This window comes from Colobus angolensis, unplaced genomic scaffold (assembly GCF_000951035.1).
Source record: "Colobus angolensis palliatus isolate OR3802 unplaced genomic scaffold, Cang.pa_1.0 Scaffold18, whole genome shotgun sequence".
Classification (NCBI taxonomy): Eukaryota; Metazoa; Chordata; class Mammalia; order Primates; family Cercopithecidae; genus Colobus; species Colobus angolensis.
In genome coordinates, this window is record NW_012114932.1 from 2,339,794 (window position 1) to 2,365,138 (window position 25,345).

Here is a 25,345-nt window from a genome sequence, read left to right on the forward strand (position 1 = left end):
AAAAAAAAAAAAAAAATAAGGCCAGGCGCAGGGACTCACGCCTGTAATCCCAGCACTTTGGGATGCCAAGGCGGGCAGATCACTTGAGGTTGGGGGAGTTCAAGACCAACCTGACCAACATGGAGAAACCCCGTCTCTACTAAAAATACAAAATTGGCCGGGCGTGGTGGCGCATGCCTGTAATCCCAGCTACCGGGAGGCTGAGGCAGGAGAATCACCTGAACCCAAGAGGCGGAGCTTGTGGTGAGCCAAGATAGTGCCATTGCACTCCAGCCTGGGCAACATGAGCGAAACTCCGTCTTAAAAAAAATAAATAAAAAATAGCAAAAATAAACATAAAAATACTGTAGAGCTTAGGTTAAAAAACCAAAAAACAACAACAAAAAGGATATGGTATATACATACAATGGAAAATTATTTAGCCAGAAAAAGGAATGAAATTTTGATACATGCTTATAACATAAATGAATCTTGAATACATTTTGCTAAGTGAAATAAGCCAGACATAAAATGACAAATACTGTATGATTCCACTTATGAGATACCTAGGAAAGATAAATTTATAGAGACAGAAAGTAGACTAGAGGTTCCCAGGGGCTGGGAGGAGGGAAAATGAGGAGTCACTGTTTAGTTCTATTTAACAGGTACAGGCAGGAGAATGGCTTGAACCCCCTGAGGCAGAGGTTGCAGTGAACGGAGATGGCGCCATTGCACTCCAGCCTGGGCGACAGAACGAGACTCCATCTAAAAAAAAAAAAAAGAAAAAAGAAAAAGCTCTAGAGATAGATGGTTGTGATGGTTGTACAACAAAGTAAATGTACTTCATGCCACTGAATTGTACACTTAAAAATGGCTGAAGTAAATTTTATGTATATTTTACCACATTTTGTTTTGGTTAAGAAGTAGTAAGCCAGTGGTGTGAAACCCACATTTGAGAGTTTCTGAGACAAGTATATACTGCATTAGGTAAAAGCCCCCTTTTATAGAAAAACTGGGTTGTGCTTTCCTGGCTGGGGCTGATGGTGAGTGTGGTTGTCATTCTTCTTGACCGTGGCCCAGAGTTCCTCCTGCTTGAGAACGTGGTGCACCACTTCAAGTACCCCTGCGTGTTGGACCTGAAGATGGGCACGCGGCAGCATGGCGATGACGCATCAGCTGAGAAGGCAGCCCGGCAGATGCGGAAATGCGAGCAGAGCACATCAGCCACGCTGGGCGTCAGGGTCTGTGGCATGCAGGTGAGTTACCTCTGCTCAGAGCCTAGGTACTGCCACTTGCATGATTTGGGTTGTGCTTATACCTGCCTGCCATCTATGCCAAGTGTGTCCTCCTGAGCCCTTCTGTCCTTACCTGTTGACCTTGCTATGGGCCTCAGGTGCAGGACCACTGTGAGAGCCTGCTGCCTTGACATTGGGACACGTAAGACTCTTGACTGTCAACAAGATGTTCCGATGTTGGAGGAGGGCTCCAAAGCTGGTGGCAGGGAACCCATAGGCCTGGTACTGCTTTCTCTTGGTTCTGCAATGGGAAAACCCAAGGTGAATGTGGCCTGCCCAGTTCCACTTAGATAGGTGAGCAGAAAAACTCAGGTTGGTCGAAGTGCCTTCAGACAGTGCTTGCCCAGGGCACTGTGAGCTCTTCAGACTTCCTTGGCATTCACCCTGTCTGTCTCCTGGGGTTTCAGGTGTACCAGCTGGACACAGGGCATTACCTCTGCAGGAACAAGTACTATGGCCGTGGGCTCTCCATTGAAGGCTTCCGCAATGCCCTGTATCAATATCTGCACAATGGCCTGGACCTGCGACGTGACCTGTTTGAGCCTATCCTGAGCAAACTGCGAGGCCTGAAAGCTGTGCTGGAGCGGCAGGCCTCCTACCGCTTCTACTCCAGTTCCCTGCTTGTCATCTATGATGGCAAGGAGTGCCGGGCTGAGTCCTGCCTGGACCGCCGGTCTGAGATGCGTCTCAAGCACCTGGACATGGTGCTCCCTGAGGTGGCGTCATCCTGTGGCCCCAGCACCAGCCCCAGCAACACCAGCCCCGAGGCGGGTCCCTCCTCTCAGCCCAAGGTGGATGTCCGCATGATTGACTTTGCACACAGCACGTTCAAGGGCTTCCGGGATGACCCCACCGTGCATGATGGGCCGGACAGAGGCTACGTGTTTGGCCTGGAGAACCTCATCAGCATCATGGAACAGATGCGGGACGAGAACCAGTAGGCCCTGTTCTGGGCCCCCAAAACCCCTTCTTCTCCACCCGCAGGCAGGGACCATTGTTCTGAACTTGCCATGAGGACACACAGACTTGCTTTTAAAGGGTTATATTTCTCTTTGGTGTAAACTAAAAGAAATGTTTTTAGCTGTAGCCTGGAATCCATATATATAAAGTGAAGGAGGGTAGACCACACGCCCTCTCAGCCAGGCTCCTCAGCTTTGTGGCTCTGATTGGTGTGTCCAGGCTGCCTTAGGAAGGAAGAGGTGCCCCGGTGGGCTTGGCAGCAGGGACAGGGTGCCCTTGGACATTGGTTTCTCTTGTCTAGATCTTTGAGGTCTGTGGCTGCAGGGCCCTGCTGATTGTAGGGTAAAGCCCTGGGCTGGTGCAGGGCCCCTCCATGCCCACTCTTCCCTTGTTCCCCAGAAGTAGAGGGCCTTGGGTGCCCATTTCTTGGGGGCTTTCTGGTCTTATGCTGTGGGTGTCAGCTAGCTCTTTAATAGGTGCCCTCAGGGCACCACAGGGCTGACTGCACAAAGCTGGACCCATCCTTGGGTCTGATCTTAGTATGGGGCTAGATTAATGAAGCTGGGCTAAGGCCAACTTATGGCAGAGGGCAGGCCCTGGGTTCCCCAGGTACCTGTTGGCACGTGACAGGTTGGCACCTGTCCTATTCCTGAAACAGCCAGCCTCTCTCACCAAGTTCCCTTGCCTAAGAAGACCACTCCCTCCTACCCCACTGAAGTGGGGGATAGTCGGTGTCCTAGCAGGCCTCAGGGCCTCTGGTGGCTCTGGCCCAGACAGTATTTGCAGTTCTTGTGCTATGGGTGGGAGTCTTCTTCTTTAAGTTCGGGCGGCTGTGCTGCTGCTGGATGGGCTGCTCCTCCCAGGGCTCAAGGGCTGTGGTCCGCTCAGGGTCTCATTTCCCCAGGCCAAATTCAAGGCGGCAGCTCTTCGTGAGGTGCTCTTGGCCCTGGGCCTAGAGGGAAAACTTTAAGCTTTTTTGCTCACAGGGACATGGTGTGGGCCCTGGGTGCAGGTGCCCACATTCTGCTAATGAGAGCTTTGTCTGATCAGTCCTGGGTCCATCAGTTTGTCCATGTGTCCAGCTGCCAGCCCCTGTCCCTCGGGATCCTTCCTCTGGGGTGTAGCCTTGTTCATTAGTATATACTCATTCCTTCATGCTTTCCTCAGCAGAACACTCCCACTTCTGAGGTGAGCTTTTGCCTCATGCCCTTCCTCCACAGGTATTGCCTTTTTATAAAGACCTGATAGCAGAATAAACTGGTGGTGTTTTCCCTGCTGACCCAGCACCCTTTCTGTGGGCCTAGAATATGGCCCTCAACACTGACAGTGGGGCAGTGAGGGCTTGCGGAGTGACCCTTTCTCATGGTTTTAGTCATTTTGGCTGCCACCCCTTAATGGCACAGACCTGCTGCTTCTAAAACAGATGGCCAGGACGTGACACCGATTTCAGCCATTGCCAGGGTTAGCACCCTCTCCTTTGAGCCTAGGGCCACTGTTCATTGTCACTTTAGGCAAGTGCCTGTTTGGCATTAAAGGTAAGCCTGCCAGCTGTGAGAGGCCTTGGTAACTGATGGACTCATTTCCTGGTCCTTAGAGATGCAGCCTCTTAAGGGCTCCTTGATGGATGCCATCTCTCCTAGCCCCCGGCCCTGGTGCCACTGGTGGGCAGGTTCCCATTCTTTGGGGCTGGGAGGGACAGCTTGGCTGTTTCTGGTCAGAAATTACGGTTTTCTCTCCTGTACCATTCCGTGGCTTCAGCCATGGGGGCAGTAGCCCTTCATTAGTGTAGACTTAGTCATTCCCTGGTAGGGTGGAGGGTAAGACATAGGGTCTGGAGCTGTTTGGGACCTTTTGGGGATATCCTGTGCCTCCCAGGTTCCTAGATTCTGGGAGGAGAGGCTGCCACATTCTGCTGCTCCTCACAGCGAGCAAAGCTTCAGCCACTTACATTCAGTATTTTCCTGGCACTACAAAGGGTGGGAAGGCCTGGGATTTGCTGCTGCTCCCCTAGAGCAGGGCCCCTCTTTTCAGCGCTTTGGACACCTGGAGACCCAGCCCTGTTATTTAATGGTAGTGGGCAAGTGTGTGTGCATACTGTCTGCCACTGCTTTCTCCCTGCCCCATGCCAGAGCCCTCTCCCTGCCAGGCCCTGCCTTAGCCCCACCTTGGGACCAAAGTGCAACATGGGATCATGGGTTGGGGTGCTCGGGTGACCCCTCTCTATAGTGCTTCCCTGGGCCAAGCTGACACCACCCCCTGAGGGTGGGGTGGGACGGGTGGTGCTTAAAAGAGGAAGGGGACCAGTGTAGCAAATTGCTAGGGACCCCCACCCTTCCCTCTCTGGGCCTGTGCAATGGGCGTGGGGATTCCCATCATGGGGCCTGGCGTCTGTGCTAGTTCCGTAGCTGCTGTTCACGCGCTCACTCCTGACCACATGCACGTTCCCTAGATGCAGATTGCTTTGAACTTTAAAGCTGTACGATTTGGTTATGTCTGTGCTGACTTAAAAAATATTTTAATGAGAAAAAAATGGACAACCCTGGGAAGGACCTGGTTCTTTTGCTTCTCGGGGAACTGTAAGCCCCCGCGTTCTGGGAATCGCTGTCTTCTCCTCTTCTTGGAAGCTAAGCCTGTCCCCACCGCCCGAGGTCTGTGCCCGGACACTAACCCGTGGCTCCCGCCGCAGTTGTGTTTGCTTTGGACCTTGCGTGAGGGATGCTCGGTCCGAGCCCGCTCCTTTCTGTACACCTAGCGCTGCCCGCCCCGCTTGTGTCTGAGGTCGTGTATGTCAAAAATAAAGCCGCTAGAAACGGAGGCGAGTCTGTCTTTGTGAAAATCCCGTGGCCCGGGAGCCTTCCCGGATCACCCTCCCTAGGGGCTGGGCCGCGAGGCGGGGCGGGGCCGGCGGCTGCTGGACCGCGCGAAGCAGGGAACTAGGCCTCACCCTTGGCGCCAGTTCCGCCTTTGGATCCGCCAATGGCCAGCTGACCCGCGGGTCCCGGCTCGGGTCTCCATGGCAGCCCGGCGTACTCGGGCGCTCATTGGCTACGTGTGTCGCAGCGCTGCGCCCCAACGCTCCGTCGCCGGTGGCCGTGCCACGTACGCGGCAGCCGATTGGCCCGCGGTGCTCGCGTCACTGCCGGCGCCGGGTCCGGCCTGAGTTCGTGGCCAGCAGCAGTCCACCCGGTGTCGCGTTCTGGGTTGTGGCGGCCCTGGATCCGGCGTCAGGGCGACCAGGCGGACGAGGTGGAGCCAGAGTCGGTCAGACGGGTTGGTGAAGAGCGCCGGGCCGGGCACGGCGTTGGGAGTGCGCAGCAGGGACCGACCAGGCGGGCTGCAGGCACCTCAAAGCCCGGGACACCCCCTCAGCGTCCGCAGGCGCGATGAAGGCACTGATCTTAGTGGGGGGCTATGGGACGCGGCTACGGCCGCTGACGCTGAGCACCCCGAAGCCACTAGTGGACTTCTGCAATAAGCCCATCTTGCTGCACCAAGTGGAGGCGCTAGCTGCGGTAAGACCCTGGGTCGGGATCGGAGTCGCTTCCGGATCTGGCAGGACTAGGGATGGCCAGTGACTAGGGGGTCAGGGGCTCCCGTACCTTCTGACTGAGCCCGCTCGTTGGCCTGCGTTCTGACAGGCAGGCGTGGACCACGTGATCCTGGCCGTGAGCTACATGTCGCAGGTGCTGGAGAAGGAAATGAAGGCACAGGAGCAGAGGGTGAGGCACGGACTCTTGGCCCCTATCCTCGGTCCCCACACAACTTCCCATCCTGGTAGAACCTGACTGGGGGTCCTCTTCCTTCCAGCTGGGAATCCGAATCTCCATGTCCCATGAAGAGGAGCCTTTGGGAACAGGTCAGTAGAGAGAGAAAGGTCCCTTGGGGAGGGTTTAAGGCCAGGAAAAGGGTAAGACCCAGCCTGCATTGGACCTGCTGAGCCTGAATCCAGGGACTCAGACCTCCAGCAAGGTTGTGACCTGTCTCTTTCCCCCAGCTGGGCCCCTGGCGCTGGCTCGTGACCTGCTCTCTGAGACTGCAGACCCTTTCTTCGTCCTCAACAGTGACGTGATCTGCGATTTCCCCTTCCAAGCCATGGTGCAGTTCCACCGGCACCATGGCCAGGAGGGCTCCATCCTGGTAAGGCGCCAGGTCTTGTTTCTCTTGACACTTCCACCCTCCATGCCCAGCCTCCCCTGCCCCCTAGCCTTCATCTGCCTTTGGATGTTACGGGTACAGAGCTGTGCAGTATGTATCTTTAAGCACTTGGGGCAGTCTCTGAGATCTGGAACGGCATGTATATCAAGGCTCAGGAACACTGGACTAGGTCCGAGGTCCTCTTCCTTGCATTCAGGTAACCAAGGTGGAGGAACCCTCCAAGTACGGTGTGGTGGTGTGTGAGGCTGACACAGGCCGAATTCACCGGTTTGTGGAGAAGCCGCAGGTGTTTGTGTCCAATAAGATCAACGCAGGCATGTACATCCTGAGCCCTGCGGTGCTGCGGCGCATCCAGGTGTGTAGTAGGAGACAGCTGTCGGTGGGCTGGGGTGGGGCAGGCCATCACCGCCATGACCCTGCTCACAAGCTGCCCACTCCCACAGCTGCAGCCTACGTCCATTGAGAAGGAGGTCTTCCCCATTATGGCCAAGGAGGGGCAGCTATATGCCATGGAGTTGCAGGGTGAGGCAGGGAGGCCACAGGGTGGGGGTGGTCTGTGGCTGGGCTGAGGGCCCTGATACATCCCTCCCTACAGGCTTCTGGATGGACATTGGGCAGCCCAAGGACTTCCTCACTGGCATGTGCCTCTTCCTGCAGTCACTGAGGCAGAAGCAGCCTGAGCGGCTGTACTCAGGCCCTGGCATTGTGGGCAACGTGCTGGTGGTGAGGCCCTTGCCCAGCCCATCATTAACCCCCTCAGTCTTGGGAGACAAGTGGCCCACTTGTATTTTTCCCACCACTCTCAGGACCCAAGTGCCCGCATCGGCCAGAACTGCAGCATTGGCCCCAATGTGAGCCTGGGACCTGGCGTGGTGGTCGAAGATGGTGTGTGTATCCGGCGGTGCACAGTGCTGCGGGATGCCCGGATCCGCTCCCATTCATGGCTTGAGTCCTGCATTGTGGGCTGGCGCTGCCGTGTGGGCCAGTGGGTAAGCCTGTGGGCTGGGCCAGGTGGGGAGAGGGGCGGGGAGTGTGCCTGCCTCCCTGACAAGGCCTGTCCTCTCCTGGAGGTTCGCATGGAGAATGTGACAGTGCTGGGTGAGGACGTCATAGTTAACGATGAGCTGTACCTCAACGGAGCCAGCGTACTGCCCCACAAGTCTATTGGCGAGTCAGTGCCAGAGCCTCGTATCATCATGTAAGGGGATGCAGTGGGGCTGGCCGAGCCCCGGTTTTCCCATCAGCAAGGGGAGTGCTGGCCTGACACATCAGAAGACCCCGGACTTGCTATCTGTCTGGGGGGCACTGGGTGAAGCTGAAGCTGTTGGACACCTGCCTTCTCATGTGGACATCATCTGGCAGGATCCCTGCTGGGCACACCCCACAAACCCCACTCCCTCAAGAAGGGCCAGGGCCAGGGCTGTATGGAATAATAATTTAATGCTGACTGTGGCCCTGACTGAAAGTCAAGCTCAGGCACAATTAGGGCCATGGCTGGGCTCTCACCAGTGAGGATACAGGCAGGCAAGGAGGCTGGATGTGGTGGTGGTGGCGGGGTGGGGGGGCACAGATACAGGAGAAGGGCAAAGGGAGCTCATAAATAGGGCCCAGCCTGGCTCTGGGTTCAAGGGTGGAGGTTCCAGGATGGCACAGGCTGTGAGGGCTAGGCAGCTGAGGAGGTAGTACTCGTATTGGCTCCCTTCTCCCAGTCCTCTACAGACACGATGGTGGCTTTGCAGAAGAAGCAGTCCTTGTTGTTCATCAGGTGCTGGTTGATGCAGGCTCTATAACAGGGGAGGGGGATGAGGACTGCCCTGCATGTACCTACTGCTCTCCCCACCACCAAGCTGTGGGGACCACTTACTTGCACGACTTGTGGCCACAGGGCTGGAACACAGCAGAGATGGGGTGGGCATAGCAGATGGGGCAGAGGTCCTCCTCACTGGTGGGCTGCAGGGAGCAGAGTGTAGGGTGGGCTGGAGTTGGATGCCTGGCTATGTGGATGTCCACTGTGCCTATGTAGGAGTGCACACATATTCAAGTGGCATGGACCTGTGCACCATGGTCCCACTCACCAGAGAGGCAGCTGCTGCCTGGGCAGATGCAGAGGTCAGGTGCGCCAGCATCTGTTCCACTTGGGCCAGCTCATCAGCACTGATATAATCCGCATCTGGGGAGTGGTAGGTAGTGTCAAGTCAGAGGTAGATGAGGATGTCATGCCTTTTGAATATTCCCAGCCTGGGACTCTGCTGTTCTTAAGGTTCCTGACCCGATCCAGCCCCAGATCTCCCTGACCCACCCCACCAGCCCACTCACAGCTCTGCAGGGAGAAGCGCTTCCGGTCAGGGGCTGGCAGGGCAGTGCCAGGTGCTGGGGGCTCTGGCTGTCCCAGGAGATAACATATTGAGCGTAGCTGGAAGCAGGGATCTGCCAGGAGTACTGACGTGGCTCGCTCTCTCCTAGGTAGGGGATGGTGCAAGAGCAGTCAGAAGACCTGGGGCCTGGCTAGAAGTAGTCTCTATTGGGATTGCCAGTGAGGAGTGCCATGACTTGTACATAATCACTGCCCCCCTGCATCCTTTCCGTCTCCCTGCTTCCCAAGTCCTGTATTCTAGTAAGGTGCCACACAGCCTGTGGTACCACCTTTTTTTTTCTTTGAGACGCAGTCTGGCTCTGTTGCCCAGGCTGGAGTGCGATGGCGCGATCTAGGCTCACTGCAGCTTCCACCTCCCGGGTTCAAGTGATTCTCCTGCCTCAGCTCCCCCGAGTAGCTGGTATTACAGGTGCCCACCACCACGCCCAGCTAATTGTTGTATTTTTAGTACAGACGAGGTTTCACCAGGGTGGTCTTGAATTCCTGACCTCAGGTGATCCACCTGCCTCAACTTCCAAAAGTGCTGGGATTACAGGCGTGAGCCACCGCACCCGGCGTGGGGTACCACTTTAAGAGGGCTCAGGAGAGCCACCTGAAGATAGAGTCCATCTGCCCCATAATATATCACTCAAATAAGTCACTTCAAATAAACACTAACAGCAGCTTGGAGACATTCTTCCAGACTCCCCTCTTACTCCTCGAGGAAAAAGGAGCGGCGGAGAGCTGCCAGCCAAAGGCAGACTGGGGTTTTGGGGTTGGGCTCACTCCTCATCTGGCGGTCATGCGGGGCCATTGGGCACTAGGGGATGCAGCCGCCCCGCCTCCTCAAACGGGAACCAATAGGAGCCTGGGCCCCGCCCCTGGGGGGAGTATTTAGGAGCCGATCAGGAACTCGCCTGGAGAGGGCTAGGGAAGCCAAAGGCAGCACGGAGAGGAGTGCGGCCCTGCCTCACAACCTGGGAACCGGAGTAGGGGCCGTCGGCCGGCCAGAACCCGCCGTGCCTCCTCGGCAAGGGCCATCCGGTGCCACCCATGTCGCACTAGAGCAGAAGTGGGTGAGTCCTGGAACTGCGACCTGCACAGAGCTGCTCTGTCCTGTCCCTGGTGGTCGCCGCCATGACCTGGTTGATGCTGCTGGGGGCACTGCTCTGCATGCTGCGCGTTGGGTTAGGCACCCCGGACTCCGAGGGTTTCCCGCCCCGTACGCCCCACAACTGCCCCCACAAATGTATCTGCGCTGCCGACCTGCTAAGCTGCACTGGCCTAGGGCTGCAGGATGTGCCGGCCGAGTTACCTGCCGCTACTGCGGACCTCGACTTGAGCCACAACGCTCTCCAGCGCCTGCGCCCCGGCTGGTTGGCGCCCCTCTTCCAGCTGCGCGCCCTGCATCTAGCCCACAACGAACTAGAAGCGCTGGGTCGCGGCGTCTTCGCCAACGCCAGCGGCCTGAGGCTGCTCGATCTATCATCTAACGCTTTGCGGGCGCTTGGCCGCCACGACCTCGACGGCCTGGGGGCGCTGGAGAAGCTACTTCTGTTCAATAACCGCTTGGTGCACTTGGACAAGCATGCCTTCCACGGCCTGAGCGCGCTCAGCCATCTCTACCTGGGCTGCAACGAACTTGCCTCGTTCTCTTTCGACCATCTGCACGGTCTGAGCGCCACCCACCTGCTTACTCTGGACCTCTCCTCCAACCGGCTGGGACACATCTCTATACCTGAGCTGGCCGCGCTGCCGGCCTTCCTCAAGAACGGCCTCTACTTGCACAACAACCCATTGCCCTGCGACTGCCGCCTCTACCACCTGCTACAGCGCTGGCACCAGCGGGGCCTGAGCGCCGTGCGCGATTTTGCGCGCGAGTACATATGCTTGGCCTTCAAGGTACCCGCGTCCCGTGTGCGCTTCTTCCAGCACAGCCGCGTCTTTGAGAACTGCTCGTCGGCCCCAGCTCTTGGCCTAGAGCGGCCGGAAGAGCACCTGTACGCGCTGGTGGGTCGGTCCTTAAGGCTTTACTGCAACACCAGCGTCCCGGCCATGCGCATTGCCTGGGTTTCGCCGCAGCAGGAGCTTCTCAGGGCACCAGGATCCCGCGATGGCAGCATCGCTGTGCTGCCCGACGGCAGCTTGGCCATAGGCAACGTGCAGGAGCAGCATGCCGGACTCTTCGTGTGCCTGGCCACTGGGCCCCGCCTGCACCACAACCAGACGCACGAGTACAACGTGAGCGTGCACTTCCCGCGCCCAGAGCCCGAAGCTTTCAACACAGGCTTCACCACACTGCTGGGCTGCGCTGTGGGCCTGGTGCTCGTGCTGCTCTACCTGTTCGCCCCACCCTGCTGCCGCTGCCGCCGTGCCTGCCGCTGCCGCCGCTGGCCCCGAACACCCAGCCCGCTCCACGAGCTGAGCGCACAGTCCTCAGTACTCAGCACCACACCGCCAGACGCACCCAGCCGCAAGGCCAGCGTCCACAAGCACGTAGTCTTTCTGGAGCCAGGCCGGAGGGGCCTCAACGGCCGCGTGCAGCTGGCAGTAGCTGAGGAATTTGATCTCTGCAACCCTGGAGGCTTGCAGCTGAAGGCTGGCTCTGAGTCCGCTAGCTCCATAGGCTCCAAGGGTCCCATGACGACCTAGACTGCCCAGGGCCCCCACCCTCTTGCTGCTCGCCCTGCTGTCTGCTTCGGTCCAGAGAACTGGCAGATGCTGGTGGGAAGCACTGTGCCTGGCCCCCCAGCTTCCTGTATGGGCCTGGAAACACAATGGGCCTTCCCACTCACTGGTAGAGACAGGGGTTGTAGTCCCCAACCTGCCTTCTGCTCTGCCCCTGCACAGGACCCAAAGGCCCCAGGCCCTGCAAGGTATGCTAGTGCCTGCTTTCCTGGGGACTTCCTAGTGCCCAAATGCCCTGTGAGGCTGAGAGACCCAGGCCCCTGTGGCTTTCAACACAGCACAGCCGTGGAAGTAGCTGTGTTCTTCTACAGCCTGTGGAAGAACCCCTGTAGCAGAGCCCCCTGTCCACCCTCAGGGGCCGAGGCAGCTCTCGAGGAGTGGTGCTGAAGAGCTGACGCAGGGTCATCTCCCCTTCCCAAGGGGGTGGGAGGGAGTGGGCCCACAGGGAAAAGACGACGGCTCTGAAGGAAGATGTCGCCCACACCCCAGGACAGAAAGAGGAAACAAGCCCGCCCTCTGGTGAAATGGGACTCCCCCCCAACTGCCAGAAAGCTTCACAGATTCACGCAGAGTCCGGTGGGCAGGCACTAGGCAGGAAAGGCTCCTCAAGAGACTCCTAGGGGGGCTGGCCTAAGCCCCAGTCAGAGGCCCTGCTCTCTCTGGCCCGGGGCATCCAGCTGTTGTTCTGAAGGCAGAGCCCATTCCGTGGGCTCACAAGACACAGTGAAGGGGATCATGGCCTGCGCCCCTGCTTTTCAGCAGTAAAAAGCCCAAAAAGCCTGGAGAGCATGGCCAAGTTGGGAGGGCCGAGCCAGAACTCCATGTCCCTCGAGAGCAGGGGCCTCTTAAGGGCTAGCACTGGTCTCAGCCTAATGGCTGAGGCGGTGCCCTGGCTTCACATGCATCTCACTGCTCCCACTGCAGGGGGGCAGGGAATGGGTGTCTGGGAGCCCTTCATGTGTAGGGCCGAGCTGGGGGCCCCCATGGCCATCCTGGACCCCGCTGCTCCAGAGTTTCTTAATAAAGGCAGCACATGCTTATTGCTGGAGCCTTTGCAGACAATGGCGGTCCTGTGTGTGTTCAGCTCTCCCGGCGGCCTAGCCCTGTCCACCACAGTATGGCACACCTTCCGGAGTCCTGCCTCCCATGCCCAGCCTGAGGCATGGCCATAAACCAGTGGTTCTGTGGGCCAGGGCCACCTGTCCTGCTTGGGGTCCCAGATTCTCCTACTTAAGAGAAGCTCCCTCTGACCCCTATTTAGGCTGTTCAGACCTCACTACCTTCCATCTGCCTCAAAACCTGATACTGAGGTCCATTTTCCAGATGAGGAAACTGAGGTACCAGGAGGCCCTGTCCAGCCCCTTCTCACCAGACACACCCAGCTCCCACAGGGGCCCACGGTCCCAAACACTTACTCTGAGGCTGGGCCACGCACCAGGAGCTGCACCAGGATGCCCGTCACTGCCACCAGAATGGGGTAGTGGTCCACGCTCTCTAGGCCTGAGGGGAAGGGGAGGAAGGACATGAGCCACCCACACGCTCCTGCTGCAAGGACTCCGGGCCTGACACGGTCCACTCTGCCCACTGCCCTCCGTACAGAAGGGTGAGCCAAGGCTGCAGAGTGCCAAGCCTGGCTGTCCGGGGGCAGAATGCGGAATCAGGCATCACTGTTCCTAGCAGAGGAACCAAGGCCTGTAGTGTGTTGGGGTGCAGGGCATCTAGGTCCTCACCAGGCAGCCGTAGGGTGACCACACGATCAAACAGGTTTCTCTCAGCTGTCACTCGGTTCAGCACCTGGTTTAGCAGCTGTGAGGGGAGCAGGAGCCCATTGGTGGATGGGGAGCGCCATCCACCCCATCCGGAATGATGAATGGGGCATTCCGAGGGTCCCACCCTTGTTGCCCAGATGGCCACACCTGTGCAAGACGCCGCAGCAGCATCTCGGAGGTAGGCCGGGTCCAGTCAAGGAATATCTCAGGCACCAGTGTGATAGTCATCTCCAAGACACGCAGCAGGCTGACTGAGAGGTCAAAGCAGGTGGCACATACCTTGAGCTGCCGGCTGTCCACAAAGTTCCGCTCCAGGCGCTCAGCAGCCTGCTGGATCTGATCCACCAACATGTGGACATGCAGCGGTCAGCACCTGGCTCTAGCCCGGGACCAGGCCTCATCCCCTGCACCACCCTAACCCAGGAGGCCCCACCATAGCCCACCTCCTGGATCATGCCAATGAATTCAGAGAAGGCCCAGTTGAGCTGATTGAGGACGCTGTTGAGGAAGCTGGGCGCCACATCAGGACCCTGCTGCAGGAGGTCCGCCATGTGCTGCTGCAGCAGGGTGGAGGGGCAGGGCTCTGCAGGGGGACAGGAGGTGGCATCATCAGGGACTCCACAGCGGTGGCCTCTGCCTGTTTGCCTCTGTCCTCGCCCATTGAGACTTTGGTATAAGGACAGAAGGACGGCTCCCTAGGAATGCTCAGGTCATGAAAGCAGGGGACAGGGTGACAGCTGCCTTGGAGTTAGTTAGGACAGAATCTGTCCCCTCCTTCTAGTAAGCAAACCCCAGGCTGCAGTTGTTTCCAGCTCCGACACCACACCATCCACCCCAGGCCTGGATCAGCCACACAGCCAGAGCCTGACCCTCAGCAAGTTCTGAGTCACATACCCTTGAGATAGGGTCAGACCTAGACAGGGCAGCTTAGACGCTTCCCCACCAGCACCAAGGCCAGCTCCTCCAAGAGCCTACTCTGAGCCCTGCTGCAAACCTGCTGTCCTCTACTGTCCTCTGCTGCCCTTGGCCTGGCCTTGGCATATGGCCGAGGTGGTGGGCGCCAAGTCTGGGCTGGTAGGCAGCAGTAACCGGAGCCCTCAGCTGCAACTGGCCCGGCGCACCTCCCCACCAGCTTGATGCAAATCAATAGTTCCCGCAGCAGCAGGACGGGCCTGGCCCCACTGCTGCTCTCCACTTGCGGCTCAGTTCCACCCTGGAGGCAGGACCACAGCAACTGGCAAGGACTTGCTGTGTGACTTAGCACAAGACACTCAGCCTCTCTGGGGACACCCTTCAGATCAAAACACTGCCCACAAGGGCAGAAACAGACTACATGAGCCAAGAAGAGCCACCACGAAGGGTGAAGACAGTGTGTGGTAGGCACTCTGCAAGGGCCAGGCCTAGGGTAAAATCCTCGGGCTCATGAGACTTTGCTGGACTCTGGAGAGAGGGCACAGCCTCTGCTCCCAACTAAATGTCCCTTCCTCCAGGGACCCCCATGAATACCCTCTGGGCATCTGGCCAACCTCCAATCTGTGCTCCCACTGGACTCAGGTGTCCAAGGCCTAAGCCAAGGCCAGGGTCTGGCACCAGCAGATAGCAAAAAAGAAGCAGAAGGACATGGTGCTGGGATAAGGCTGGAGGTCAGGGAGCTAGCTTCGAGGGCAAGGGACAGAGTATTCAGTCTGCATGAGCTGCGGCAGGCCAGGAAGATGGTGCTGCCTCTCACCATGACCCATGTAGAGCGTCCAGGCCCAAAGGGCACATGTAGGACTGTGGGCAAGGTGAGGGAGGGGGAGTCCCAGCCCGAGCGTCCTTGGGCTGGAAGGAAGCAGGGAAAGTGGAAACCCCAGGGGACAGGTAGGGAGTCTGGGACCCAATGGGGGAACCAGAGAGGGACTGGAAGAAGTGGAAAGTCTGAAAGAACCCATGGGTAGCGGGTAAGCACCCCCACCTGCACTGCCCAGGACTCCGCCAACCCAGATACTCACTCTGGAGGCTGGGCAAATTGGCATCCTCAAGTTTGGTTTTCAGCAGATGTGGCAGCCGTGTATAGCGGTACCCGAAGCCACAGCCCTGTGGAGGTGGGGGTCAGTGCTCAGGTCAATGGGACAGGGCACCCTCTCCCTTCAGCCAGTCTCAGCCACCTCCCCTTGAGTCAGGCTTACCCTCCAGAGCCGCACCAGGATCCAGTTGGTCTGGGCCCAGGGCCGCTGCTCATAGGGTGCCAGGAGGTTCCTCACCATGGCGATACGCCTGTGAGGGCAAGGAGGGGAGAGACATGGGGTGAGGCTGGGCACGGTGCTTGTGGCCAGGGTGTGTGCCCCCCAGGCCCCACTTACTGCTCCTCAGGGATTCGCTCCACAGCCCGCAGGGAGTGTGGGTAGCACACGTAGCTGGCCAGGGCCTGCATCAGTGAGTCTCGGATGTCTGTGGGGAGACGCCGTGCCTCAGTAGCGGCTTTGCATGAGTCCTGGACCCATGTCTCATGCCCACCTGGCCACATTTTTCATAGAAGAAAGCCGACCAGAGGTGCCATCCCATCCCCTTCCTCCTGTACCCTCTGTAGGGCCCCTCACCAGTGCCCACAATGCGTGTGTCGGCAAAGTGTTTGGCGAGAATGGCAGCCAGGCGGGTCAGAGTCTCTTCATAGCCTGCAAGGGTGGGAAGTGAGATGTGTTGGCTAGGAGTGGGGGCTCCAGAGGCAGGCATGTCAGCAGGCTGGGTGGGCTTGGGTAGCAGGCTCTACAGCTGGCTCCCAAGGCCAGCCTGGACCCAGGCTGGCATCCGGGGACATCAGGCAAGGCATTCACTGGTGGCTGTGGAGGGGCTAAGGCATAGGCTCACTGTGAGGGGATGACAGGCCCTGGCAGGAGCCCTGACTGGGCTCAAACCCATCTCAGCACACACACCTGATGAGCAGTCAAAGCTCCTTGGGCACCCACGGTTTTGTCTTTGAAGACAAAGCCTGCACCGAGGCCTGGGGCTAGGCAGGGGGTGGGCTAGGGGCTATGACAGCTCACTGCCTGATCCAGACATACACAGTACAGCCCAGCCTGGAATCAGCGGGCTGCGAGAAGCCCAGGTTCAGATGTGGACCCTAGCAGGGTCCACCCCCTGCTGTGATTTACCAAGACAAATCATTCTGCCCCTGACCAACTGCCACGCTTTGTGACCAGTGCCAGGGAGTCAGGGTGCAGGGCCAGCTGGCTGCTGGACCACAGCAGTTGCTCATAGCACTAGGAAGGAAGTGAAAGCCAAGGGGTCTCCACCCACTGTGTTCCATCTTGTCTGTTTTCCTTTGCCAGGGAGCTGTTGGCTCTGTGGCTGCAGGTCCCAGGGCAGGGTGCAAACATTTGTTTGCTGCAGGGTGAACCACAGAGGAAGCTCCTCCCCTCCCTGCCCCCCATGGATGTGTGTTGCTGGGCCACAGAGGTCTCAGACCAGGGCTCCTAGGGCTCACACTAGAGGCCCCTTTTCTGCTTCTGCCCCAGCCTGAATGGTTCCATCACCTGGGAGCTCCTCCATGCTGTGCACGGGACCAAAGTAATTCTTGAGAGCACTGTAGCTGTTGATGGCCACGCTCAGGTAGAACTCGGGCATGAAGGCAAAGAGAGACCCTGTGCGATCACCGTGCTCAATGGTCTGCAGGCAGACGCGCAGCAGCCAGTAGATGTCCAGCATCTTCTCCTGCAGGAGGCACATAGGGTGCTGCTGGGTTGTGCACCAGTGGGGTCTTGGGCTCATGTCCTGGCCTGGGGATCAGGAAAGGCCTCCCCAGGCCTATGACAGCACAACTGAGACCTGCATTTCAGGAAGCATGAGCAGTGGCTCAAGCAGGGCAATCGAGTCCTCAGCAGGCAAGAGGGACACACTCAGTCTGGAGGGCGTATTACTGCAACCCAGCCAGAACTCTGGTCAGCATATTCGTAAGCAAGTTTTTTTTTTTTTTTTTTTTTTGAGATGGAGTCGCCCAGGCTGGAGTGTGGTGATGCCATCTCGGCTCACTGGAACCTCCGCCTCCCAAGTTCAAGGGATTGTCTTGCCTCAGCCTCCCAAGTACCTGGGACTACAGGTATGTGATACCACGCCCGGCTAATTTTTGCATTTTTAGTAGAGATGGGGTTTTGCCACGTAGGCCAGGCTGGTCTTGAACTCCTGACCTCAGGTGATTCACCTGCCTCAGCCCGTAAGCAAGTTTTAGGCAAGAGGGTGCTGTGACCGGAAGTCTGTGTTGAAAAGTGGAGTACAAGATGCGTGGAGGGCCCAAGAGAGCTAGCGATGGTGAGCAGACAGGCAGAAATTTGATCTGGAGTGCAAAGAAGGTGGTGGGAAGGCAGGGGCAGTGTGACTGGTGGACCAGAGGTCACAGGAAACAGACAAAACCTGCTGAGGGCCCTGCTCCCCACAGTGTGGTTTCCACAGAGTCCATGTCAGGGTCTCACAAAAGAGCCCAGGCAAGAATGCGGCCTCAGGCCCCAGCCCAGACCCACAGCACCTGTGTGTCTTGGAGTGCGGTCGGAGCACCTGGGCTTCACACCAGCTCTCTGATGTGCCCTAAAACCCAAGGAGCTTAGGAGAAGATGTAAGCAAGAGGTTAGGGGGCGGGCCTGGGCGCAAACCTAGGCAACGATGATCCTGCTGCTACAGAAGGCCAGGGAAGATTGGGTCTGGCGAGGGGATGGCAATGGCCCCATGAGAGCTAAGGCATCAATGCAACGGAGATGGAAATGTGCCAGCTGGATTGAGATGGGGGCAGACAGAGACCCTGGTGAGACTATTTCAGAGATAGGGAAGAGCCTGTGCTAGAGGGAGATGAAGGGGAAGATGAAGCAGCTAAGACAGAGAAAGAAGGAGACAGCATAACTTTTGGGCACATGTAGAGTCAAGGCTGGAGTGCAGTGGCACAATGACAGTTCACTGTAACCTGGAATTCCTGAGCTCATGTGATCCTCCTGCCTCAGCCTCCAGAGTAGCTGGGACTACAGGTATGTGATATCATGCCCAGCTAATTTTTGTCTTTTCAGTAGAGATGGGGTTTTGCCACGTTGGCCAGGCTGGTCTTGAACTCCTGACCTCAGAGTACCTGGGACTACAGGTATGCATCGCCATGCCCTGCTAATTGATTTTTTTTTTTTTTTGTAAAGATGGGTTGCCCAGGCTGCTTATGAACTCCTGGCTTCAAGCGATCCTCACGCTTCAGCCTCCCAAAGAGCTGGTTTACAAGAGTGAATCTTTCCATTAATAATGGGATTAGAAAGACACAGGTGAGTTAGTGCTGACGATGCGGAGAATGAAGGCAGTTCAACATAATAAAGACCATGTGAAAAGCCTCCATCTAACATCATACTCAATGGCAACAGACTATAATCTCTCCCTCCCTCAGATCAAGAACAAGACAAGTGTGCCACTTTCTCTACTTCTGCTCAGCATACTCCTGGAAATCCCAGCCACAGCAACTAAGCATGAAAAAGAAAGGAAAACACACTGGAAAGGATAAAGTAAAATTATCTCCGTTCACAGACATGATTTTATAAGTAGAAAATCCTAAAGATACACACATACACAAAAAAACCCAACTAGGATTAATAAATAAATTCAGCAAAATTATAGGATACGGTCAGGTGCGGTGGCTCAAGCCTGTAATCCTAGCACTTTGGGAGGCCGAGGCGGGCAGATCACCTGAGGTCAGGAGTTCAAGATCAGCCTGGCCAACATGGTGAAACCCTATCTCTACTAAAAATACAAAAATTAGCCGTGGGCAGTGGCGGGCATCTGTAATCCCAGCTACTCAGGAGGCTGAGGCAGGAGACTTGCTTGAACCCAGGAGGCAGAGGCTGCAGTGAGCTGAGATTGTGCCATTGTGCCACTGCACTCCAGCCCGGATGACAGAGACTCTGTCTAAAAAAAAATAAAAATAAAAAAATTGTAGGATACAAAATCACTATGCAAAACGAACAAACCTGCAAAGTAATCAAGAAAACAATCCCATTTACAATAGCATCAAAAAAAGAATAAAATACACTGGAATAAACTTAACCAAGGAAGCAAAAGACTTGAAGCTATCTTGAAAACTACAAAATGCTGCTAAAAGAAATTAAAGATCTAAATAAATGGAAAGCCATCCTGTGTTCATGAACTGTTAACATTGTTAAGATGTCAATACCACTCAAAGAAATCTATATATTCATGCAATCCCTATCAAAAGCCCAGTGGTATTTTCTGCAGAAACAGAAATACTCATCTAAAAATTAATATGGAATTTCAAAGGACCTCAAATAGACAAAACAATCTTGAAAAACAACAAAGTTAAAAAATAAATAAAAAAGAAAAACAACAAAGTTGGAGGTCTCACTTCCTGACTTCAAAACTTACAGCAGGCTGGGCGTGGTGGCTCATACCTGCAATCCCAGCACTTTGGGAGGCCGAGGCAGGCAGATCACCTGTGGTCAAGAGTTTGATACCAGCCTGACCAACAAGGTGAAACCCCGTATCTACTAAAAATACAAAAATTAGCTGGGTGTGGTGGCGCATGCCTAAAGTCCCAGCTACCCGGGAGGCTGAGGTTGCAGTGAGCCAAAATCTTGCCACTGCACTCCAGCCTGGGCCACAGAGCGAGACTCCCAAACAAACAAACAAACAAACAAAAAGATATGCAAATGGCTAATAAGTGCATGTAAAGGTACTACTTGCTATAATATCACTAATCATTAGGAAAATGCAGAACCACAATGAGGTACCATATCCTACCCATTAGAATTTACTATTAAAAAAGTAGAAACTGCCAGATGTGGTGGCTCATGCCTATAATCCCAGCACTTTGGGAGGCCGACGCAGGAGGATTCCTTGAACCCAGGAGTTTGACAACTGGGCAACATAGTGAGACCCTGTCTCTATCAAGAAAAAAACAGGGCAGAAAATAACAAGTGTTAGTAAGGATATGTATGGAGAAATTGGAACCCTCGTGCACTACTGGTGAGAATGTAACAGGCACAGCCACTATAGAAACAATATGGTAGTTTCCAAAAAATTAAAAAGCAGAATTGGCTAGGCACGGTGGCTCATGCCTGTAATCCCAGCACTTTGGGAGGCTGAGGCAGGCGGATCACCTGAGGTCAGGAGTTCAAGATCAGCCTGACCAACATAGTGAAACTCCATCTCTACAAAAAATACAAAAATTGCCGGGCGCAGTGGCTCATGCCTGTAACCCCAGCACTTTGGGAGGCCGAGGCTGTCAAATCACCTGAGGTCGGGAGTTCAAGACCAGCCTGATCAACATGAAGAAACCCCCTCTACTAAAAAAAAAAAATACAAGATTAGCCGGGCATGGTGGCGCATGCCTGTAATCCCAGCTACTCAGGAGGCTGAGGCAGGAGAAACCCTTGAACCTGGGAGGGAGAGGCTGCCATGAGCTGAGATCGTGCCACTGCACTCCAGCCTGGGCAACAAGAGCAAAACTCCACCTCAAAAAAAAGAAAAAAAGAAATAAAAAATGGCCAGGCGCGGTGGCTCAAGCCTGTAATCCCAGCACTTTGGGAGGCCGAGACGGGCAGATGACGAGGTCAAGAGAGCAAGACCATCCTGGCTAACATGGTGAAACCCTGTCTCTACTAAAAAATACAAAAATCTAGCCAGGCGAGGTGGCGGGCGCCTGTAGTCCCAGCTACTCGGGAGGCTGAGGCAGGAGAACACCTGAACCCAGGATGTGAGCTGAGCTTGCACCATTGCACTCCAGCCTGGGTGACAGAGTGAGACTCCATCTCAAAAAAAATAAAAAATAAAATAAAAAACAGAATTACCATGTGATACAGCAATTCCACTTCTGGGTATATAACCAAAAGAATTGAAATTAGGGTCTTAAAGAGATCCTTGCACACCCATGTTCATTACAGCATTATTCACAGTAGCCCAAAGTAGAAGCAACTCAAGCGTCCATCAACAAAGGACTGGATACACGAAATGTGGTGTCCATACAATGGAATATTATTCAGCCTGGAAAATGAAGAAATTCTGACACATGCTATAACACGAATGAAGCTTGAGGATATTATGCTAAAGCCAGACACAAAAAAACGAATAGTGTATGATTCTCCCTAGATGAGGTGCTTAGGATAGTCAAATTCAGAGACAGAAAGTAGGATGGTGGTGGCCAGGGGCTGGGGAGGGGAGAACAGGAGGTTTTGTTTAACGGGCACAGAGTATCAGTTTTGCAAGATGAAATGAGTCTGGAGATTGGCTGTACGACAATGTGAACAGACTTAACACTTAAAAATGGCTATCATGGGTGGCCGGGCACAATGGCTCACGCCTGTAACCCCAGTACTTTGGGAGGCCGAGGTGGGAGGATCACACGAGGCCAGGAGTTCGAGACCAGCCACGCCAACATAGCGAAACCCTGTCTCTACTAAAAAATACAAAAATTAGCCAGGCGCGGTGGCACGCCTATAATCCAGGAGAACTGCTTGAACCCAGGAGACGGAGGTTGCAGTGAGCCAAGATCATGCCATTGCACTCCAGCCTGGGCAACAGGGTGAGAGTCTGTCTCAAAAAAAAAAAAAAAAAAAAAGCTAAGATGGTAAATGTTATGTCACACATATTTTAGCACAACTAAAAAAAGGCAGAGAGATGAGAGGGAGAGGGTCTTGAGAAGACAGTGTGGGAGAGGGCAGCCAAACTTCTGAGGGAGGTGGGCAGGCAGGAAATCTCAGGACAGAAGGGAGAGGAAGTTTTCGGCATGGGGCAGTAAGCACAGTCATCCAGGGTAGTAAGAGAGTCAGGAGGGGGAAAAAAGTGGAGGTGGTTTGGGTTTAGGGGAGGAGCCATGAGAAGAAACAGCAAGCAGAGATGATAGAAATGGGGACCCCAAAGGCCCCGATCACCCAGTCATGCAGGGGTACACCCAAGAAGACAGCAGATACACTGAACTGGGCACCTTAAGAGATCCTCAGGGCACTCACTGGTGGGGGAAGAGATGCCAGGAGAGGCAGGGAGAGGAAGCAAGTCCAGAGGGTCTGAGGCCTGGGGGTAAAACTTCAGTCACAGCAGGAGTGCCCCATCCATCCGTCTGTCCGTCCATGTATCTGACCAGGCTGAGTGCCTTGGGAGGGCAAAGGCTCGTCTTTCTGATTTATTAATGTGTGTGTGTCCCTAGTGTCCAGGACGGCACCTGGCACACACCAGGTTTTGGGTGCATGTTATTGAATGAATGAGCAAGTGAATGAGCGAGTGAGTAGAGAACAAGCTAATGGCCTTGGGTGGTAATGAGTCAGACAGAGGCAGACACAGAGGGTGGGGTGTGGCTCCGGGAAAGACTGCAGAGCCCCTGATGCACTGGGAGAGAAGGAGGGGAACCAAGAAACTGGGAGGGGGTGGGAGCAGGGGAGGCAGACAGACAGAGCTTGTTCCTCGAAGGACAGGTCTATAAGGCGTACTGGAGGTCCAGAAACAGCGCTTCCTCAGTCCACAGGACATGAGAGGTACAGGGGACATGGCATGGGGTGATGGAGTCTGAAGTAGGAAGGGACATGTGTGTGCCAGAGGCCCGCGAGGGCGGGGGCATCAAGGGCCCTGGCACAACCTGGCCAGGCAGTGAGGTTGGGGAGGGGCAGCTGCAATACTGGCTCACCTGGGAGTAGACAGTGGCGTGGACCCAGGCAAGACGACGGCTCAGGTGGTCCAGCTTTTCTGAGAAAACCTTCTGGCTCTTCGTCAACTCTGCAAGGATGTCCTTCCTCTGCCACCCAAGGGGAAAGGAGGACAATCAAGACATGGCCCCATGCCCACGTCCACCCTGACCCTGCAGGCAGCCTAGGAAGGGCCCTCTAGTGCCTAGAGCAGGCAAGGGATTGGGCTCCATTTTTCAAAACCTTCTTCTGCCACTGACCCTCTGGTGACCCTGAGCCAGCCTCAGAACAGGGCCATGGTGGTCCCCTCATGACATGGAAGTGAGGCCCAGCTGGGGGTCTGTGAGCCCCTGGCCAGAGCACCCAGGGACCTGATATCAGATCCACTGCTCCCCCAGCTGCCAGGCCCAGGGATCTGCTGACAAGTTGGGGTGGGTGGGAGCTGTCAAGGAAGCTCAGCCTGGACACACTGGGCCCCACCTTCCTAGGCCAGGGCAGCTACAGCAGAGGGCTCCGGAGGGTGCAGCGGAGCCAGGCCCCGCTTCCTGCTGACTCTGCAAGTAGCCGAGGAAGCACTCAGGGTCAATGCATAATTTATGAGGAGACTGGGTGTGCTTCAGCACTTATTGGGCCCAGGGGGTGGGGGGCACCTAGGCACAGGCCACACTGGTGATATGTGCCAGGCCTTGCTGCCAGCCCCACTCTCACTGGCGTGCTATGGCCAGGGTTAGGGTGGGGATGAGAACTACCAGGGCAGCCCCCAGAACCAGACTTCATCTGTGGTTACTCATATGAGTAAGCAAGCTGCCCCCCACCTAGACTATGTGGGCCTTACCCGCTTGGGGCACCGGCGGAGCTTGTCCTCTGTGTCCCTCAGAGCCATAGCGTATTCATTGACATCATCGGAGACACCCACCATCTACACAGCATGGGACCACGTGTCCAGAGTGCCCCTTGGGCACTTCATCCAGGCTTCTTCAGACCCAGTGTGGACCCCAGCCCTGCCAAGGTCCCAACCTGAGGCCCAGGGCGGTCCCATTCCCACAACAGTCAGCAGGTCAGACTGAGGCAGCAGGAGCAGAAATCAGCCTCACTGAGGCATGTGCCCCCATGCACGGTCTTGCACAGGCAGCCCTGCAGGCCCATGTGCACACAGGCATGCACACACACCACCAAACACACACAACACCCCCCACCCAATGTGGGGTTCAAGAGTGCACGACCTTGCCCAGCTGCTGGTGTACGCTGAGGTTGTACATCATGACTGCCCCATCTAGGACTTCCAGCAGCGAGTTCTCGGTGAGGGGCTGCTCAGGCTCCTCGGGGGGCCGCCCCAGCAGCAAGCCCTCGTTCCAGTGGCTGCCTTCAACTGGGGAGTAGGGGAGGGCAAGGTCAAGGGTAGGGCCATCCCGGCTCTCCTGAGCCTGCCTCACAGCAGGAGAGGAAATTGTCTCTCCCATTCCTGTGCCCAAGGAGGGACCCGCAGGGAGCCCATGGGGGCATGGGGGTAGGGGTGGGGTACAGGGCAAGGCCTGCGGTACCAGAACCTATTTCTGTGACACTGATCTCCTGCCCTCAGAGTATGATTCCTGCACTCCTGGGACGCTGCCAGGCCACAGGGCTGGGAGGGCATGGGGTGTATTTTGGCTTTGCCTGGGGTGGGGATTGTACACTGTCCAAGGGTCCTTTGGGGACCTGCCTGACCCCACCCAGCACCTACTGTCCTCACGGGTCCTCTGCTCCACGCTCAGTGTGCGGACCTTCACTTTCTCCGAGGTGCTCAGAGGCCGCCGTGGGGTCATGAGGCTCACAGCCGCTGTGCTGAGGAAGCGGTTGGCTCGGCCCAAAGTTGGAGAACTGAGCCAGCTGGGCCGGGGCAGGGGCAGTGGCCCCCCAACAGCCAGGGCCTGCATGGGGCGCTGCAGTGAAGAAAGGAGGCCAGGACCAGGGCTGGCTCAGGGTTCCCTTGGCCCGCGGGGCTAAAGAATCATGAGGGAGGGTCCATGCCTCCACCCACAGTGAGGGACCAGCCTGGTGAGAAACCCCTTGCCTGCATGGAGTGGGAGGTGGCCCTGGATGAGACCCCTGCCCACAAGATACAGGTAAAGCCCAACACAAATCCCACCACCTGCAGCCACTGTGGCACCTGGGCCATAGCTGGGGCTGGCTCCTCATCCTCGTCTAGGTCATCCATGGTGGTTGACTGGAGCTCCAGTGGGTCAATCACAATGTTGGCTTTGGAAGCAAGGTCATCTGGGAGGAAGAGCAGGAGGGTTCTCAGGCCAGTGGTGGTACAAGAGGCCACAGTGGAAGTGCCCAGGATCGTGAGAGAGCCCAGCACACCGGGCAGGAGGCCTTGCACAGCCCGGTTTAGCACCGTATCTGCCCCTCACCCCTCTGCCTGCTCCACCCAGCCTTCACTCTGCATCTCAAGGGCCCCGTCTAGCCGCCACTCAGTAGCAGGAGGCCTTCCCCATCACACCCTTCTTTTTCATTTATTTTCAAATTGACTTTCTTTTCTTT

At 56.1% G+C, this 25,345-nt stretch overlaps 4 protein-coding genes across 10 annotated transcripts in view; 3 read left to right on the forward strand and 1 right to left on the reverse strand.

The window, feature by feature from the left end:
- Positions 1 to 5,048, forward strand: part of IP6K1 (inositol hexakisphosphate kinase 1) — an 86,606-nt gene extending 81,558 nt beyond the window's left edge. For all 4 annotated transcript variants that reach the window (XM_011939066.1, XM_011939069.1, XM_011939068.1 and 1 more), the window contains 2 exons: positions 1,060 to 1,235; positions 1,682 to 5,048. In XM_011939066.1, coding sequence (XP_011794456.1) covers positions 1,060 to 1,235; positions 1,682 to 2,215 — 710 coding nt within the window. In that variant the 3' untranslated portion in view covers positions 2,216 to 5,048. The remainder of the gene's footprint in view (positions 1 to 1,059; positions 1,236 to 1,681) is intronic.
- Positions 5,049 to 5,356: 308 nt separating this feature from the next.
- Positions 5,357 to 7,841, forward strand: GMPPB (GDP-mannose pyrophosphorylase B). 3 transcript variants are annotated; one of them, XM_011939077.1, is made up of 9 exons: positions 5,357 to 5,746; positions 5,873 to 5,953; positions 6,042 to 6,090; positions 6,229 to 6,371; positions 6,586 to 6,744; positions 6,833 to 6,911; positions 6,985 to 7,112; positions 7,196 to 7,378; positions 7,460 to 7,841. In XM_011939077.1, the coding sequence occupies exons 1-9, from the start codon at positions 5,618 to 5,620 to the stop codon at positions 7,589 to 7,591; spliced, it is 1,083 nt and encodes a 360-aa protein (XP_011794467.1). In that variant the 5' UTR covers positions 5,357 to 5,617; the 3' UTR covers positions 7,592 to 7,841. The 3 variants fall into 3 exon arrangements, with proteins under 3 accessions (XP_011794467.1, XP_011794466.1, XP_011794468.1); XM_011939076.1 differs by having other exon boundaries at positions 7,196 to 7,841; XM_011939078.1 differs by lacking the exons at positions 6,833 to 6,911; positions 6,985 to 7,112 and having other exon boundaries at positions 7,196 to 7,841.
- The window catches only part of RNF123 (ring finger protein 123), a 34,421-nt gene continuing 16,886 nt past the window's right edge, over positions 7,811 to 25,345 (reverse strand). For both annotated transcript variants that reach the window (XM_011939074.1, XM_011939075.1), the window contains exons 22-39: positions 24,969 to 25,075; positions 24,543 to 24,741; positions 24,046 to 24,191; positions 23,658 to 23,741; positions 22,825 to 22,932; positions 16,712 to 16,889; positions 15,779 to 15,853; positions 15,542 to 15,629; positions 15,368 to 15,455; positions 15,191 to 15,275; positions 13,643 to 13,782; positions 13,347 to 13,535; positions 13,161 to 13,236; positions 12,846 to 12,930; positions 8,706 to 8,848; positions 8,465 to 8,559; positions 8,254 to 8,339; positions 7,811 to 8,173 (exon numbers count right to left, since the gene is read on the reverse strand). In XM_011939074.1, coding sequence (XP_011794464.1) covers positions 8,053 to 8,173; positions 8,254 to 8,339; positions 8,465 to 8,559; positions 8,706 to 8,848; positions 12,846 to 12,930; positions 13,161 to 13,236; positions 13,347 to 13,535; positions 13,643 to 13,782; positions 15,191 to 15,275; positions 15,368 to 15,455; positions 15,542 to 15,629; positions 15,779 to 15,853; positions 16,712 to 16,889; positions 22,825 to 22,932; positions 23,658 to 23,741; positions 24,046 to 24,191; positions 24,543 to 24,741; positions 24,969 to 25,075 — 2,093 coding nt within the window. In that variant the 3' untranslated portion in view covers positions 7,811 to 8,052. The remainder of the gene's footprint in view (positions 8,174 to 8,253; positions 8,340 to 8,464; positions 8,560 to 8,705; positions 8,849 to 12,845; positions 12,931 to 13,160; positions 13,237 to 13,346; positions 13,536 to 13,642; positions 13,783 to 15,190; positions 15,276 to 15,367; positions 15,456 to 15,541; positions 15,630 to 15,778; positions 15,854 to 16,711; positions 16,890 to 22,824; positions 22,933 to 23,657; positions 23,742 to 24,045; positions 24,192 to 24,542; positions 24,742 to 24,968; positions 25,076 to 25,345) is intronic.
- On the forward strand, positions 9,548 to 12,487 carry AMIGO3 (adhesion molecule with Ig-like domain 3). The gene has a single exon (XM_011939073.1). The coding sequence runs from the start codon at positions 9,880 to 9,882 to the stop codon at positions 11,392 to 11,394; it is 1,515 nt and encodes a 504-aa protein (XP_011794463.1). The 5' UTR covers positions 9,548 to 9,879; the 3' UTR covers positions 11,395 to 12,487.